This window comes from Rhipicephalus sanguineus, chromosome 4 (assembly GCF_013339695.2).
Source record: "Rhipicephalus sanguineus isolate Rsan-2018 chromosome 4, BIME_Rsan_1.4, whole genome shotgun sequence".
NCBI lineage: Eukaryota > Metazoa > Arthropoda > Arachnida > Ixodida > Ixodidae > Rhipicephalus > Rhipicephalus sanguineus.
In genome coordinates, this window is record NC_051179.1 from 20201935 (window position 1) to 20219400 (window position 17466).

Genomic DNA, 17466 nt, shown 5'->3' on the forward strand with positions numbered 1-17466 from the left:
GCGTTCGGCTGGCACGAACTTTTGTTCACTACGCGTAAGTATTGCGCGCTTATATTTTTACTTCAAGCCAATTCTTTTGATTATATACGAATGAGCTGTATAACATTGTACCTAAAGAAGAGTACGGATACCTGAACGTACTATAGACCAACGGGCCCGCAACCATCACGGATACGGTGGGCAGTATTGTACCGCGTACTCAATGCAGCAAACTAAAGCGCTGGGTCAACAACTGCTAAATATAAGGTCATGTGCCGCTATTTAGCTGTTTGTGCATAGCGGCGCAATCCATAGACGCGTATTTGTTCTACATATAGCACTGGAAGCATGCGACGGTGGTGTTGCGATATTCTTGTGCAATGACCTACGGTAGAAAGCAAAAACAAAAAGCAACAACCCCACTGCTACAAAGCATGGATACTGCGGAACGCGCCGTTCACGCTTAATATTCGCGTAGAGGTGTTTCTTCGAGAAAGAAAAGCAAGTTTTTCATCTTCCTCTCTCTTTCCTTCTTTTAAAGAAGGTCACCGAAGCGATTAAACTGCTCACCTGCCATTCAGCGTCGTCGCATGAAGACCCGTGCTGCCTTCACTTCACCACAGAAGACGAAAACAACAGACATTTCCGCGCTACGTTTCACTTCCCGAAGTTTGGGTGTGGGGTGGGGGTGGAGGGATGGTCTCTCGCTCACACCACAAACGACATCGAACAAGCCAGCGGCTGAAAATTCGTTCCAGCAGACCGATGTGCAGACGCTCAGGTGGGCGGTGGGAAGCAAAAAAGAAAGATATAGAAGCCACCGCTGCCGCTGCACGGCAGACGGACGAAAAGAAAAAAATGTAGCAGTCGACGAAACGAACGACACACTCATTACCCGTCAGCGACGCAAGAGGGCGTGCGAAGCGGGGAGAGCCGGCGCGAGGCTGATACAATGAACCGATGAACCAAAATGACATAAACGGCCGAGGGAATTAACGAAAGAAAGAAAAGAGGCGCAGACTAGACGGGAGAGCTGCGAATCACAAACTAACAAAGGCGATAGGAATGCGTCCTTCCCTCTTCCGAAGCGAGTGAAAGAAAGAAAAGGATGGAAGAGAGGACATCAGAGTATGGAGGCCAAAACGGGGAAAGAGAGAAGAGACAGTTATATACAGACGTCAAGCAGGAAGCCCAAACGTTGAACAAAAGCCAAAAAAGTGATCTCCGACCTCGACCCTTCCTTTCTCTTTGTGTGTCTGTATGTGGCGCGCCTCCTCAAATCACAAGTCATCCATGACGGCTGGTCTTCCCGCCATCCACGCGCCGATTTCCCGGGTTCGAGGTTACGTGCCGCTGCTCGCGCCGTCTAGCAGCGGAAGCGTGCGTTTCGCTTTCGACACTCTTCGTTTAGTGTCGGCGGGCTGCGCGTGCGTGAATGTTTTCCATTTTTCTCAGAGCCTGCCCGACTTTGCGACTTAGCAGTGGGCAGCGGCAGCTGGTACCATCGCTCGAAGTGTAGCTGAAAGGTGCAGTAGAGCACAAAAAGAAGAGAAATAAAAGGATGCCGTCACGCGAAGGTGTGTTTAGCGTGCGCGGTGGGGTGCTTATTTCCGGTCACAATGAAGTATGGAGAAAGTTTTGAAGTTCCTTTGCATCGGGGAATCGTTTACCGTCTTTTCGCGTCACGCCTAGATTGCGATGTCTTGCAACATCACCGCCACAGTTCCAGTGGGGAAACCAATTCACGATTAAATAAAAAAAATAAATAAATAGCTAGCATGCCTGAAGTTTTGCGAAATAACTTCAAAAACTTGAATTTGACGAACTAAAACTAGGCGCCTATAGGTATGTTCAGGGTTGCGATAATAATAATATCTCCCAAAACCACGACATGATTATGAGAGACGCTGTAGTGGAGGGCTCAGGAAATTTTGGACCACCTGGGGTTCTTTAACGTGCACTTAAATCTCAGTACACGGGCCTCAAACATTTTCGCCTCCATCGAAAATGAAGCCTCCGCAGCCGGGATTCGACACCGCGACCTTCGCGTCAGCAGTCGAGCACCATAACCACTAGACCACCGTGGCGGGGCTTCAGGGCTGCGATGAACTCAGTACAAAATACCTCGTGTCATTAATCCCTTATTATATGCTTTATCCTTTCTAGTGTTGTTCTCTTTACCAATGCTGCATGAACTAATTAATCACTTTAGTACTACAGTTCTCGTTATTAAGTAATCTGGGGCATACTGTTGTTCGTGCATATTGTGTATCCAAAGTATAGCGGATGCTCACTTTTTGCACTGCCTCCTTTACACAATGCCTCATCTGAGGCGTATAAGGTATTTTTAGATGAATAAATAAATAAACCTGAGAGAGTGCATTTCGATACATTCTGCTGCCGTCTTAGCACCTCGATTTGACGATCATGCCATCTTTTTGCACCACAATGGAGATATTGTTCGAGCTTACGAAACGGAAACGCAACTAACTAATGAGGGCGGTGTGAATGTAAGTGAAACAATCAAAGTGACTCAGCAGGGTGCGTGGCCGGTCTGCGTCGCTTTTCAAATCTGACAGGTGTCACACGACCTCTATGTCCGTGCAGCTGAATGTCAGACGTCACTGCTTTGTTGCGCGTGTACTTCGCTTTGAAGCGTATGGTTTTAGGTGAGGGTCAGCTGCGACGCAAATCGCGCCGTTATTCAAGGGAACGTGTACGTACACACACACGCACGGAAATAGTCTTCAAATGTGCAGTTCAGTATTTAGCGATTTCGCATATGTTCGTGCGAGTGTCCTGGACTGAGCCAGACTTTTGCACTTACCTCGTACGACTCCATGTAAACTTCTTCCACAACGATCTGAAAAAAGAAAGGAAAAGAAATTTTATTAGGTAGCGATTCAATAAAATACTGTCATTGTGGAGAGGGAAAACAATTGCAAACATAGCTCGTGGTCCTCAGTCATCAATCCTGTTTTTTTTTTGTTTTTTTTTTATGATGTGTACCAAGCATAATGACATATCGTCCTTCAGAACGAATGCAGAACATTAAGGAGATACAATTCGCGCGCAAGAACAAACGTAAGCCGAGAAGTAATCTGTGAGCAATCACTTCGTTTTCTTCAGGAGTATTTAGTACAAATCTGCTTAACGTATATACATAGCGAACAAAATACTCAAGGACGCCTGCACAAGCAAACAGCAAGGTTTACACATAAAGAAGTTTCAAAGGGCACTGCGTTCTGAAATAGCATCAGAGCAGTACATTTCATGAACAGTGGATACCAATCCGGCTAAAACTGTAGTTGTACGCAAAAGTATTTTAGCTGTGGAACCATTTGTATGAAATGATACCGCGATGATGAACTCGCATGCCTGTCTAACTTGCGATTTCTCCGTAAAATGTGCATTCCCATTAGTTGGAGCATGTCAAGAGGCATAGCATTGCTTTTGGGTAGCATGAGATAAACATATGCTTTAAGAATTTGAATGAAATTCATTTTTTAAAGGCCTTTTGGAGAACGTCCCAAAATAGTTTCATCAGCTAAGATCTGCGGGTTATCACGAAACAGAAAGCAGATTTCTTCGTTTGCGACGGTGGCTCTTTAAAATATTCTAATAATCACAGAAAGGTATTGAGAGACGTGTAAATAAGAATAAGAAAATTTGTATATATTGGTATCTAGATAAGGCGGCTGAGCACGCCGGGATGCCATGATATAAATAGGTGACTCGAAGTGGTAGGTAAATGAATTTTCCAGAAATTCAGGTCGCGAAACAGGGCGAAAAAGATATAGACGAATAGTGTCAAAGTAATAACTGCATTGTTCTCGTGGCTCACTATTGAATAATCATCTCACCGGTGTACCGAATTGCTAATGCGAAACAATGTTTCTTGGCAGACACACCATGCTAGATAGGTCAAATCATGTCTCGCCTCGTCTCATTAAAAAAAAAAATTGTTCAGGACTAATCGAATGCGATTGTCGATATAAGTTGAACGTTTTTGGGAAGCTCTTCGTTTTATTAAAGGTATGATGTTCTTAAAGGCGTACATTTGTTGCAGCGACCACACTTACGTAGTTGTTGTTTCGTTGCGTCATATCGAATAGGATAGGGCAGTTACCCAGCATGATATTCACGCCAGCGCCCTCTATGTAGCAGCCACAAGTGAAGAAGTCGGTGGGAGAAGAGAAGGTGAGCCTGCCTTACCACTTCACTACAGCACGAAAACGTATATGCCGTGATGTGACTGTATGTCTTGCTAATAATAATAATATCTGGAGTTTAACGTCCCAAAACCACGCTATGGAAGGAAGCCTTGCTATCCGCTTAAAACGTAAGATGAAGTTACGAAGGACATGTGCCCTCTTCGAAGAGAAGTTTGCTTTCGCATTGTCGCACATGCATATCTGCACAACCTCCGTAATAAAGACGTAAAAATGAGACGAAATACTCATTACATCGCTGCCAATGCCACACCTACAGAACTAATTATATCAATTGCGCCGACTTCGTTACGAAGGTGCCGCGTAGTCGTCACTCAGACTTCTGGAGGCAGTGGTCTCAATAATAAGCTTTGTAAGTGCCTCGTGGTACTTTACGTGAGAATAATTCAAAGCTTAAGTCAATAAACCGAGTATACACATATAGAGAAGGCCCTGGCGTTGCGGTTTTCATTACGAACATTTGTTCTGAATTCATTCCCTGACCTGGCATGACCTGACCAGACGATGTTTCGTCACACACGTGATTCTGCGTCGTGTGAGAGTGGTGTTTTTTTACTTTTTCTTCTTTTTCGTGCGCGTCACTTCATAAGTCGTCGCGTACGTCTGGAGTAGAAAGTTGGGCTAGCCAGCTAAACGATTTTTTACAGCGAAAGCTGTTATGAGATCATTTCACCGGCCGTTTTTGGCGCCGTAGTTGTCCGCCGCCGCCGCCGCCGCCGCCGCCGCCGCCGCTGGTGTCCGTAACCAGTATCGCTCGAAATAAGAAAAAAATTCCAGGGTGGAACGAGGTTCGAACCTGGGCCCTCTGTGTGGGAGCCCAGTATTCAACCTCTGAGCCATGCTGGTGCTCGAAACTGCTTTGCAAAAAGGTCCTATACAGGCTTCATGTCGGGAAGGAACCACATTAGCATATGCAATACAGCGTGGTCGAAGAGTAAAATAAGCACCAAGCGTCGCACAACGCGAATTCTGTAACCAGGCGTCACACAATGCGAATTGCGCAACGAGTAGTTTTTGAATGCTTCCAACCCATTACAAAGGACTCTGCCATAATTCTTCATCGTCATCAGGCACAGCATCAACAAAGTGCGCATAATGCCTTACATGCGTTTAGCAGGTACCAATGCTCTCTGTAGAACGACGAAAAATGGCACGGTGCCTGCTGCCCTACTTCTAAAAAATTACAATGATTTATAGCGTAGTGGGTTCCTCGCAAGTGCACTTGTATTGGTTGCCAAGGAAGCCCATAAGCGCATGATCCATTTCCTCGGGGTCTGAGTAAAGTTCTTCCACCCCCCCCCCCCGCCTCTCTCCCACGTCAACGTATGTTATACAGCATGACGGGTGAGGGAAATAGCGACTGGGCGTCACCCAATGCAAATTACATAACTGGTGGGCCGTTTAAAGCTTCCAACCCATTACAAAGATGAGCCATAATTCTTCATCGTCATCAGTCGTCGCGTCAACAAAGTGCACATAATGCCTTACAGACGTGTAGCTGGTGCCTCGCTTCTCCGCAGAATGACGAATAATGGCTTAGTAGGTGCTTTCCAACTTCACAAAAATTGTGATTTATGGCGTAGTGGGTACCTTTCTAGTGTACTTGTATTGTAGCCCCAAGAGCGCTTACAACGGGCTCTAGAAGCGCCGCTCTTCCAGCTTTCGCTGTGACTGTGCTGCGGTTTCAGCGCAGGCCTGGCGTTTTTTTTCTATATTGGTAACAAAACCTCCCTTTCTCTAGACTACTGACCGAGTCCATTGTTACTCAGCTTCGGTTTTTTTTTTAAATATCAGTAATGGGCCTATAATAACATGACTGTATTACATTACCAGTTGATAACGTGTGATCCAATAACCAATGCATAAACGTATATAAGGTGTTATATACCACACAGATAAACGCAGATAAGAGTATTAACTCCAGGAAGGAAGGAAAGGAGGAGAGGGAGGAAAGGTAGGGACGTTAACAACTCTAGAAGAACTGGTATGCTACCCTACACTGGGCAAAGGGAATGTGGGAGTTTGAAAGTTGGAAGTGTAAAGAAAGATAAAGGGAGAGGGAGAGCACACACGCACACAAAGTCACACTCCTCGCAGTCACAATATCGCTGTTAGTCCATAGCCGCCTGTGCAAGTCAGTTGCCTTCAAGAATTTTAGCAATGTCTTCGTCGCCTTCATCCGAAACCCTTATATGCTGGAGTTCTGTAGCTAACCGAAAAAAATATACAGGGTGTTTCAAGAAATGCGTCCAACCTTCTCAAAAAATCATGAAAATGCAATATTTGATTGCTGCCTTCAGAATTGGTTTTTCTGTAGTGGCAGGGATTTTAAGATGGTTAAAGAAATTATTTGGGACTGTAATTAAAAAAGTTAAATTAATTAACGTTTTAATTAGTGGAGTTAGATGGTGGTGTCAAATGGGAGAATTGAAGTTCTTCATGGCAGAAACCCAACCCAACTTTGAGATTTCGAAAAAGTGGCATCTAGTAATAATTACGAAGTAATGAAATTCAACCAAATTCAATGGCGAAACCTAAACAGAAACATGGAAGAACGCAACTGCCATATTCATCTGAGACGTCCAAAATGAGTGAATGACTTTTTCTGTAGCGCTAGGCATCTTGAGACGGTTAGAGACATGACTTGAGAGAGTAATTAAGAAAGTTAAATTAATTAACTTTTTAATTACTGGATTTAGGTGACTGTGTCAAATTGGGGAATTGATGTTCTTCGTGCCAGAAACCCATCGCAACATTGAGATTTCGAAAAAGCGGCGTCTAGTAATAATTACGAAATAATGAAATTCAACCGAATTCGATGGCTTTCGCTTTTGAAAGCCGTTGCATTTTGTTGAATTTCATTGCGCGACAACAATTACTAGAGGACGCTTTTTCGAAATCTCAAAGCTCGGATGGGTTCCTCGCATGAAGAACTTCAATTCTGCCATTTGACACAATCACCTAACTACACTAATTAAAAGGTTAATTAATGTAACTTTCTTAATTACTGTCCTAGATGATGTCCTTAACTATCTTAAAGGGGTACTGACAGAAAATTTCGCGGCCGAGATAGCCTGCTCGATCGATTCCTGTGTACATGCGTGTACTATCTGCAAAATATCGACAACGAATAAAGCTTGGAAGGTATTTTATATGAATTTTGAAGTTCGCGAGCGCGATCCAGCATTATAGGCCGCACCTAGTGCATTGACACCCTCGGAGGTGACCCGAAGTGACCCCCATACTTCCCCTACGTAACCGTTGCAGCCGATACAAGTTATGATGACGTCGTAGCCGCCATTTCTGTTTTGACGCGCTTCCCGACGAATCGCTCCTCGCCAGCGGGTCAAACCTGAAGTGATTCGCCACGTCGAAAATTCCTTCGATCCCCGCCGCAAGAAAATCGTCGCCATCAGACGACGATGAGCCCGGCGACGACAGACCGCGCGGAAATGCGTCACTGTTCTGTGTGCTCACGCGACCGAGCGTTTCACTCGCTAGGTGGTGATAGTTGCACCCGGCGGCTTGTTGTTTTTGGAGCTCTGTCAAACCGAAACTGAGGCTGTGTCGGTAATGAGGAGCTTGTTATTAATTATCCGTCGCGCGCTGCAGCAAACGATGTGCCGTGTTATGACTAACAGGCCCCCAGCAACACATTGCAGCAAAAAAACGCGGGGCGAAAATTTTTGTGTCAGGACTCCTTTACGATTCCTGCCGCTGCAGAAAAAGCGATTCTGAAAGCCCCGAGCAAATATCGCATTTTCCTGATTTTTTGAGAAGGTTGGACACATTTCTTGAAGCACCCTGTATATATTTGTATTGGTCTAGTTAATTCTAAATCCCGTCTTGCAGAACACAGATGTAGAAAGAACAAGCCCGAAACCACATAAGATGAGTTCCTCTTTGTATATTTCTGCACCCCCCCCCCCTTCCCTCCTTCCCTCATGCCCCCTTCGATCTCTACACAATGTTCAACCCGCGCGCCACAGATCCTATAGATGCTGTGGAAACAGCATCTAATTTTGTGTTTCAGTGAGTACGAACCTCCTCACAAAATTTGTACATGCAGCAATGAAGGGGCACGTCCGTTATTAAACCTCTCAGCTAAATCATGTCACTGGTTAGGGGGATCGCAGCCACTGCCAAGAGAGGACGCTCAGAGCGAGAAATCAGAGAAAGACAACTTTGTACCGGCAACCTTACACGCAATGACGCGGTACCGCTTTTCATCCCACCATCCTCCACGTAATAGCCCGCTTCTATCTCTAGCCTTCCTACCAGCACCACCCCTTTGTGCAAAGATGTCTCGCTTGCATTACCCGGTCAGCATGCAGGTGGCCTCGTTTCAACGCCGACGCCCACCGTTTATATAGACCCAAACAGCGAAGGGTCGCAACAAAGGAAGTACAAACAAAACAACGAGCAAAAGTGTTAGGAATTAAGGCCGCCAAGCGCGCGGCTTCGTCAATCCGCTATACCGAGCAACAAACAATCGGAGGCCTCCGCGACGCTGACCTCCTGACACCAGTGCCATCGCGGGCGCGGCGCTCCCGCTAGGCCGACTCGAAACCATGACAGATGGGTCACAATATGGCGACCCTGAGTGGCGTGACCCTTCCTGCAGACGGACGGGTTCGCTAATCGTCTGCTTCGCGAGACGAGGAGGCACCACCCTCGCTTCTTACCCCTTTCCAACAGCTAAGCCTCTCGCTACCCTCCCGGAGCGTACACCAGCGTACACTAGCGGCCTCCTCCGGCCCGTTTCTTAAATAGAAAGCGACACGACGCGTGCCGTGATCATATCGCTTTCGATTAAACGGAGCCGTTTAGGCCGCGCGCGCGCGAACGGTACGCACTTGTCCGAGGGCAGGGCGGGAAGGGAGGACAGGTCGTTTAGCGGCCATTGTGGTGGTCGGCGTCGTCTGCTCGCAGGTCGAGCCGACGGGTCGTTGTACGAGACCGTATATACATACGCACTCTACACGGCAAGCGCGTAGCGATGCTTTTAGCCCCAGTGAACTATACGGAACGTCGTTTTAAAAGCTGCCATCTTGGAGAGAAGTGTACGAAGTGCATCCTGCACGGGGTGTAACACCGCAAGGTCGTCGCACCGAACATCGGGAAGTAAACAGAATGTGCGCGCGTCGTTTAAAACTGATACTGGCGAGTCGGCTCACGGGGATCGAGACTGACTTCCTTGTATAAGTGAACGCACCTTTCGTTCCGGGATAGTTGATGGTGCTTTAAAGGAGATGGCAATGCGACGGTCACGATTCAAGGAAGCGCCGAGGACGAAAGATTACAAAATGAAGAGAGGATAAAAAAGATACGAGCGAGTTGTTCAATTTGATGGAAACGAGATCGAACATCGCTTCTAACCCGCTGCGCTTGGATGAGGCTGATGGTTGTTGTATGTTACCAAAAATATAAAAAGAGAGTAGGTTGTATCCAAGCACTAATCCCATCAGATAATGATAAAATGTTTGCACATGGAGCGACATAATCGCTCGTAAAAATGGACGCTGTGATTAAGCGTGAGGTGCCCGAGCTAACATGGTTGGCGTGTCATTTGCGGACACGTTTGCGGTGTACGTAGTACGCGAAGCCGTGATCCTAATTAAGAACATCGGTATCAGCGATAAACTACATGCCACTTCGAGTTACTTGGAAAACGAAAAGTCCTACAACGATGAGAGAGAACCGCTGGCTGTGACAACTGTGACAGCAGTGCCGCGGCACACTTCCTAATTGAATTTGCCGAAAGTTAAAGGAAAATTGCGCCTACAAGTTGTCGTTCCTGTATGCAGCACAAGAGTCAATGTTATTTAATGTGACAGCTTTCCTACGACATTTATTATCAGTCATATCAAACCGTTGAAGTGTGATTCCTAGGAACTTGATAAGAGATGGTTATCTTTGATGCCTCCTAGGACCTTGAAGGGATTGGAGCGATATAAGTTGAAGTCGAAGGCGTTGACGACAACGACAGAGAGCTAACACACAAGATTTTTCTTTCTTTCTTCTTTTGGGGATTAAATAACACGTGTAATACCACTTTCATACGGCGCACGAGAGGTAGGGGGACACTAATGTTGTCACACAGGCAGGCGACAAACCGTTGCGGTTTGATCACGTCACTTAATTAGGAACACACGCGATACGGCGTGAAACTGCAAACAGCGGAGCATAGATCATTCCCATCACTCCTCTCGGCGTTCCCTAAGAGGCGCGGTGCAACTCTGGATGGCTCCTGCCGCAGATTACAAGATCGCTCAATTTCTCATTATTTCTACAATCTGTGGACGAGGATTAGTGCGTGCGAAGTTGTTGCACATAGGGAAAGAGAAAGAGAGAGAGAGAGAAAGCAAGGACCCAAATGAGCGTTCGATTGACTACACGGTACACTGCGGTGAAGGGAACGGCTTGCGTGTAGAATTCCGGATAACTAATTATACGGTGGCTGTCCTTCGCTCCAAACGACTAAGCCTAACGACGACTGAACTACATAACCCACCGGTAACTGAAAAAACGGCCCGGTCACTTCAGTCCACTATATATACTCCCTGTCCAGCTGTAAACTCCAAACCAAACGCGCCTCTGCACCACGACCTCCTCCATAATAGAGGAGGCCGTGCTCTGCGCACGCCATAGCGAGCGGAGACGGCAAAACGGCAAAAGATGACCCGCCTAAAAAAATAGGCGGCGCGCTTCCCAATTCCGGTCGCTTTATTCTTTGTCATCTACTTTACATCGTTACGTTTATATTGCTACTTGTATGTTTGTTCTTTGAAGACAGCGCAGCGGACTCATGAAAGCGCATCCGTAGAGGAAACGCTGCCGACGTCACGGCAGAAGCGGAAGAGCTTTTGCGAATAGCGCAACTTCGAGCTTCGCCATATAGCGGGGTCCACAACGCCATACAGAGACAAAAGAGATTCTTTCAGGACACAGCGCAGGCCATGCGACGGGTCGTTCGCTTCGGCCTCCGTCAGGTTGCCGGTGCATTCAGGCCGACGGCCAGCTCGGATAGCGCACACTGCGAACCGCACTGTTGTGCCTCATACGCACGTGCATTGTGAGCTTTATGGGGATGTCTGGCAGCAGCGGTTCGGCCACGCAGAGATGTGGCAATGCGGGCCCCACTCGCGTGAGCGGTCGATGAACAGAAAACACAGCGGTTGTTTGTGTATAGGTGGCGGTGGATGATGTTGCTACAGGCGCGCAGGTTAGCCTGGCAGAGCTGGCCGGCAATTGCTGCTGAGCGTCTCTTTCAACGTCTAATATGTCGGCATGAAGAGGTTGTCTGTATAATCTGACAGAGTACAGTGGTTGTCTGTACCCTGTACGCCTACGTCGGCTCAACCAACCATGATGTCTTATTAGGTGACGTTACGGGGCTGACGTTGTAAATGTAACCCAAGATGTTTCTTTTTTTTTTTTTTGCCTGCATAAGCACTCAGTCCTGATCTATTCTTGCCCTCTGCCCGGGAACTGTGTTTCATCACATGAAGCCGCCCGTAATGAAAAGCTTGAGTTTGAGCCATTCATCAAGTGTGGTCGCAGTTAAAACAGCAGAAAACTACAGCAACAGCAGTAAGATATTCTATACGGAAACGACCACGAGGGCATTTTACTGTTACATTATAACAGGCAACCAAAAAGATCTTGGAGGAGACCGAAATGGATTTAAGACGCATGCGGAGACTAGAACGTGTGCCGAGAGATCAGTAAGGTGAACGGATCTACACTTAAATATATATTTACCGAAAGTGATAGCATATATAAGAAGCCACTCAAGTCTCGAACATCGAAGCGAACGTGCATACAGAAAGATTGCGACGGTCGAACTATTTAACCGTGGGATGATGCAAAAGCCATATGTGAGAAAACAGTGACGACTGTGTGGCAAACGGAACACCCAGGTTAGTCAAAACAATGCCGAGAAATAGTTGAAGGATATGTGTAAATTAGGTTGCGAGCGGTCGAGCGGAAACAAACGAATAAATCAGTGAACAGAGACAGCAGCGAGGATAGGCAGGGAGGTTAACCAGACGCACGTCAGGGTTGGTATACCCTGCACGGGGGGAAGGGATGAAGGGACGAAAAGAGAGAAAGAAGAAAAGAGCTAGAGCAGGACAGAATCACGCACACTTGGGAAGGCACATCGAGGCCAGGGCGTCGGAACGAAATGTTTTTCGTTTCGTTTTTATTTTCGTTTCACCGCAAAAAGTTCCGTTCCGTTTCTGTTCCGAAAGGAAAAAAAAAAAAACGTTCCGTAACGGTTCGTAACGTTATTTTTTAATGCAAAAATTTGAAGTTAAAGTACTCATAAAAACATGGGATTTGTGATATAGTTACTTGCCCTCCTCTTATTTAAGAAAGTGGGAGAGAGGTAAAACACGTCCTTTCTACGTTCTTCAGAGGAGTGGAAGAAACTCTACCACGAATTCCTGCCAACTAGCACAAACCAGTACTATACCCTTCAAAGTCATAATATTTATTTTCTCAAAAGTCAATTACGACTTTTTTTAGCGGGCTCAATGCTTTGTGTCAAGGGAGTGAGCACGATCTCAAAAGCAGCACGTCAGTGAGTGCACTCTCTGTGTGAAACCGCTGATCTGAATAAAAAAATTCACCAGGCCTGCGCGGAACACGCAGCACAGTCACAGCGTAAGCTGGAACAGCAGCCTTTCTAGAGCCCGTTCTATACTTTCTTGGGGAAACTAATACAAGTGCACATATGCAAGGTACCCACTACGCCATCAATCATAATTTTTCTGCAGTAGCGAAGCACCCACTATGCCATGTTTCTTCATTCTTCGGAGAATCGTAGTAGCTGCTACACATCTGTGAGGCATTATGTGCACTTTGTGCTGTGGCTAATGACGATGAAGAATTATGGCTGAGCCCTTTGTAACGGGTTGAAAGCATTCAATGACTGACTCCTTGAGCAATTCGCATTGCGTGATGCCAGGTTGCTATTTTACTCTTCTGCTACGCTATATAACATATGTTAACACGATTGCTTGGCCGTCATGACGCCTGAGTAGAGTATTTTTGCGGAGAAGTTACAAGCACCAGCGTGACACTGTGGTGGGATACTCGACTGTCACGCACAGGGCGCGGGTTAAAATTCATTTGGATCCTAGAAATTTGTTTCTCATTTCATTTTTTTTTATTTCACGCGATAGCGGCTACGGACACCGGTGGATGGCGCCAAAATCGGCTGTTCTGATCTCATAACAGCTTTCGCTGTAACGAACTTCGGTGCCGACCATGCCCTCTCCGTGACAGGCGCGCAAAAGTCCACTTGCGTTAATATAGACGTATCTGGTTGCCACTGTTCTCGTTTTTCGCACAATTTCAACATAGCTTTCCTTTGGAATTCCTGCCTGAGGTACGCGCTAATACTGTACTCTGAGATGTGCATTATTGCTCACGTAGCATGACCTCAGTTCGGGATTGCCAAGTTTTCTCGTGAACCGAAAAACGATTGAAAAAATTTCGGTTTCACTCGGGAACGAAATAATAGATAAAGTTTCGGTTACGTTTCCGTTCCGGTCAAAAATATCGTTTTTTTCGTTTTTCGTTTTTGGTTTTCGTTCCGTTCCGACACCCTGTCGAGGCAACACACGGACACATCAAGGCGGTAGCACAGACCTGTTGACTTCAAGTAAGTGAGTAACGCCTTCGTTGCCTACTGTGCCTTCGAGGCACATGTCCATGGCCCTAGTATTTTCGCTACAGGAAATGGCCTTGAGTCCAATTGTGTCAGACGCACATGTAGCGGGACTCACTCCGGGTGCTTCAGTGAATAAGTCAAGGAATAAATGCTTTAAAATGTCCGGCGTAGCCGAAAGAAGACGAGAGTTTAGTTGAAGTCATTTTTATAGCCTCCACGCCCAGTGCTTAGCCCGTGTCCTCCAGGACCCCTCTTTTGGGAATTAAAAATTTTCCACCACCCCCACCACACTGCACAGTGTACAGACGAGGACTGACTGCACTGTAAAGATATGTCAGGTTGGTGGCGAGAGATACGGGTACAACTGAGGAAAGGGAAAGGATAACGGAAGTTGCGTGCGTTTGAAGGGGGCGTACCTTCCGTGCCTATTGCGGCAGTGGCAAGCAAACAATGGGCCCATAGTTAAAGGAAGAAGTGCTAAAATTAGTGAGGTGAAAAAAATATATATGAAAGAATGCGGATGACCGGCCTCAGAAACGACGAGGACAGAACGAAAGAAGAGGGCAAAAGCGACAAAGCTGCTGGGTTCGGCATATCGTAACTGCGGGATATCGGAATCGGGAAATTGGAGGCCGTGGAAGCGGCACGGCATGCAGCGAGCACTCAGCCGAGAAGCGAAGCGAGCGATTCGAAAAAAGCGAGATGCTATACGTGGAGTTATAAAAAGTAGCTCCGCTTCTTAGTTTGCGGAGTTCGACCGGTTCGACTGTCAAATGTACAGCACGTTACCAGAAGCGTGCGCACGGAGGGGGGGGGGGCGCCAATTCTGCTTCCATACCATTACTCAGTCGGACCTTTCAGGTAATTTTTTTATTCGCAGGGTTATGGGTACGCATATTTTTTGACGATAATGACGACCAAGGACACCTAATCTTGCATTCAAAAAAAAAACTGTTTACTTCCCATCATGCGTAAAGTGCAGCGCGCACGGGAAACGATGGACGAAAGAGAAGATGCAACGAGAGAGAAGATGCAGTCAAGCTTTGCTCACCCTAATGAAGAACCCTACGTGCGCCTATGTACTTTACAGGGCCATATCGTACTCTGGGAAAAGGATCTAGCTATGTTAGCTGCTAGACGACATGAACCCGATTCCGGCCTGTTTATTGTGTCTCAAGCACTCTCCTGATGGCCGCACCTAACAGCGTGTTCGGTATGGGAATGTAAAGAGTTGTTGCTTGATACTGTGAAAAGCCTACTACTGAATAATATTCCTACGGCATAAGAAATCACAGGGTCCCTTATGCACTCGCCTAAGATGACTGGAAAGCGAAAGCTGACTTCTATTTCTTCTCAGTCGATGTATTGATTCTTTTATAGTGTCGTAATCAACCCAGCTAGGCTTAACAAAAGCTTTAGCGCATTCAATCGGCTGCAAGTTTTGTTCCTGATTGCGGTTAACCTCATGGAAGTTCTAGGAGACAGCAAGGTCATGCATGATTCAGTTAGTAACGTAAAATAATAAAAGATTAATAAAGAAACGGAGGCGCCTTTTACACGTTGGGAAGTAGGTGACAGAGGGAATAGATGATTGAGAGGAATGTGTCGAACGGATGAGGCCTAGAAGGAAATCGGCCTCAACCGAACGTATTGCCGGAAATGCGAGTCTAGTCGAAAGCCGTCTCCGTTATTCCACCGTACTTTTCGTACAGCGGTGAAACAGCAAAGGCCGTAAAGCTGTGCGCCCCAACATTAGGAGTTGCGCGACAGTCGTGTCGTTGGAGCCCCGGAAGCATACATAAAGGCGAACTCGCCGTCTCTCGAAGTCAGCACGGCAAAATTACGTGTACCCTTCCTTTTCTACCACTCGTTCGAATACCGTTCTTTCCGTTGTCCTTGCCAATACACATAGTGTTGCGCAGGGTTCTCCATAACAAGTGGGGGAGGAGGGGGGCAAGTTTCATCGCAGCGCAACTCTCTCCTTATTTAGAAGTACTTGTTGCTGGGCTAGTTGGTTCATCGTAATGAGAGAAAAAACTAGACGCCTAAAACACCGTAAGAAGGAGGAAGAAGCACAGGGAAAGAGCGTCTCTGCTTATTAGTCGAGTTCGAAAGAAGAAAAGCTCCGCAATGGATGCAAAAATCAAAATGAAGCGATGACGTGCTTCTGACGTACCACGACCTGTTTTTGGTCCCTGACTTTCAAGGCGGTAAAGGTGGGAAGTAAGTTCTTGAAATGCATCATGTCAGGTGTCCTCCGCCGCTATTATTGTCAGAAGCCTGCATGGCCATAAACTTGCACTTGAAACAATGACGGAACAGATCTGACTGAATACAGGTAAGGACTTGACGTCTTTCTGTGAAGTCTTTGTAAGTATTCGCTAGTATTATGGACGCGTTCAGTCAGTACCGACCAGCCCAGCTAAATGCATTAACGAATGATTAGGAAAGACCCCCCCCCCCCCCCCCACAAATTGTGCGCACGCCTATGCCCATACACGAACAGTAATACCGCGTGTATTCGCTTAGAACTAGTACTTCCGAACTGAAAACGAAAGACCCCGCAAAAGATACGTTTATGCCTCAACATTGAAAACTGTCGTGTTTCCTGCCGCGTTTCCATAGATTAAAAAGCCAGATAGTAGCAGGCAATTTTTTTTCCGCCAATGTATCGTTCTGTCACATCAATATATAATTTGTTTGTTTGTTTGTTTGTTCGTTCGTTCGTTCGTTCGTTCGTTTGTTTGTTTGTTTGTTTGTTTGTTTGTTTGTTTGTTTGTTTGTTTGTTTGTTTGTTTGTTTGTTTGTTTGTTTGTTTGTTCGTTTTTTCACTTGAAACGCGGGTCCGTATTACGAAGCCGAAAACGGGAAAGAATCTCGACCTGCGAAATGCTCTAAATTTCGGAAACAAAACTTACATCTAGAAAACATGACTTCGCGGTTTAATCTATATATGACAACTACTTATTACAGTGATATTTCTAACAAATATACAACAAATATGAGGCGGGATGACACGGTTTATATACTGGTATATGCAGTATACCCTACCTCCGCAACCAGTACTCTTGTCATTTCAGCTATATTTTCCTTTATCTTCTCATTCTGGGGCGCTAGCAAAGAATACGCACCTTATTATAAAGTTCGCATTTTCGGTTACATATTTCTCATCATATGTGTACACAGCTAGCACTTTTTTTTCGCTTGTTTTCGGCCCTTTATTAGGGTTTGTTGCCCCTGTTATTGTCCTTGCGCATAACGGTCGCACCAACGCGACGTCGCCAACGGTACCGGGAGGTCGCACGCGTTCTTTCTTTCTTTTTGCAATTTCTTCCGGTATGCAGGCTCAACGGGTGCTTTCGAAGCCTGATGACCGCCTCGTGGCTCGGTCGACCGTGAAATGGAAGAAAAGTGCACTGCCAGTTCTCCAGTCGAAAATCGTTGCCCAGCGAAGAAAAAAATGAAACGAGTGAGACGATCCTTTCTTGAAGATAGAAGTATGCGGTCCTGACCGTCACCTTCCACCACCGGGGTGGCTAATGGTCTCGCTGCTACTTGATGCTTCTTTTTTTC

At 46.3% G+C, this 17466-nt stretch overlaps 1 protein-coding gene across 4 annotated transcripts in view; it reads right to left on the minus strand.

Moving 5' to 3' along the window:
• The window catches only part of LOC119389553 (serine/arginine repetitive matrix protein 2), a 167834-nt gene that overhangs the window by 105627 nt on the left and 44741 nt on the right, over window positions 1-17466 (minus strand). For all 4 annotated transcript variants that reach the window (XM_037656868.1, XM_049414463.1, XM_049414461.1 and 1 more), the window contains exon 2: window positions 2807-2842. In XM_037656868.1, the coding sequence (XP_037512796.1) occupies window positions 2807-2842 (36 nt within the window). The remainder of the gene's footprint in view (window positions 1-2806; window positions 2843-17466) is intronic.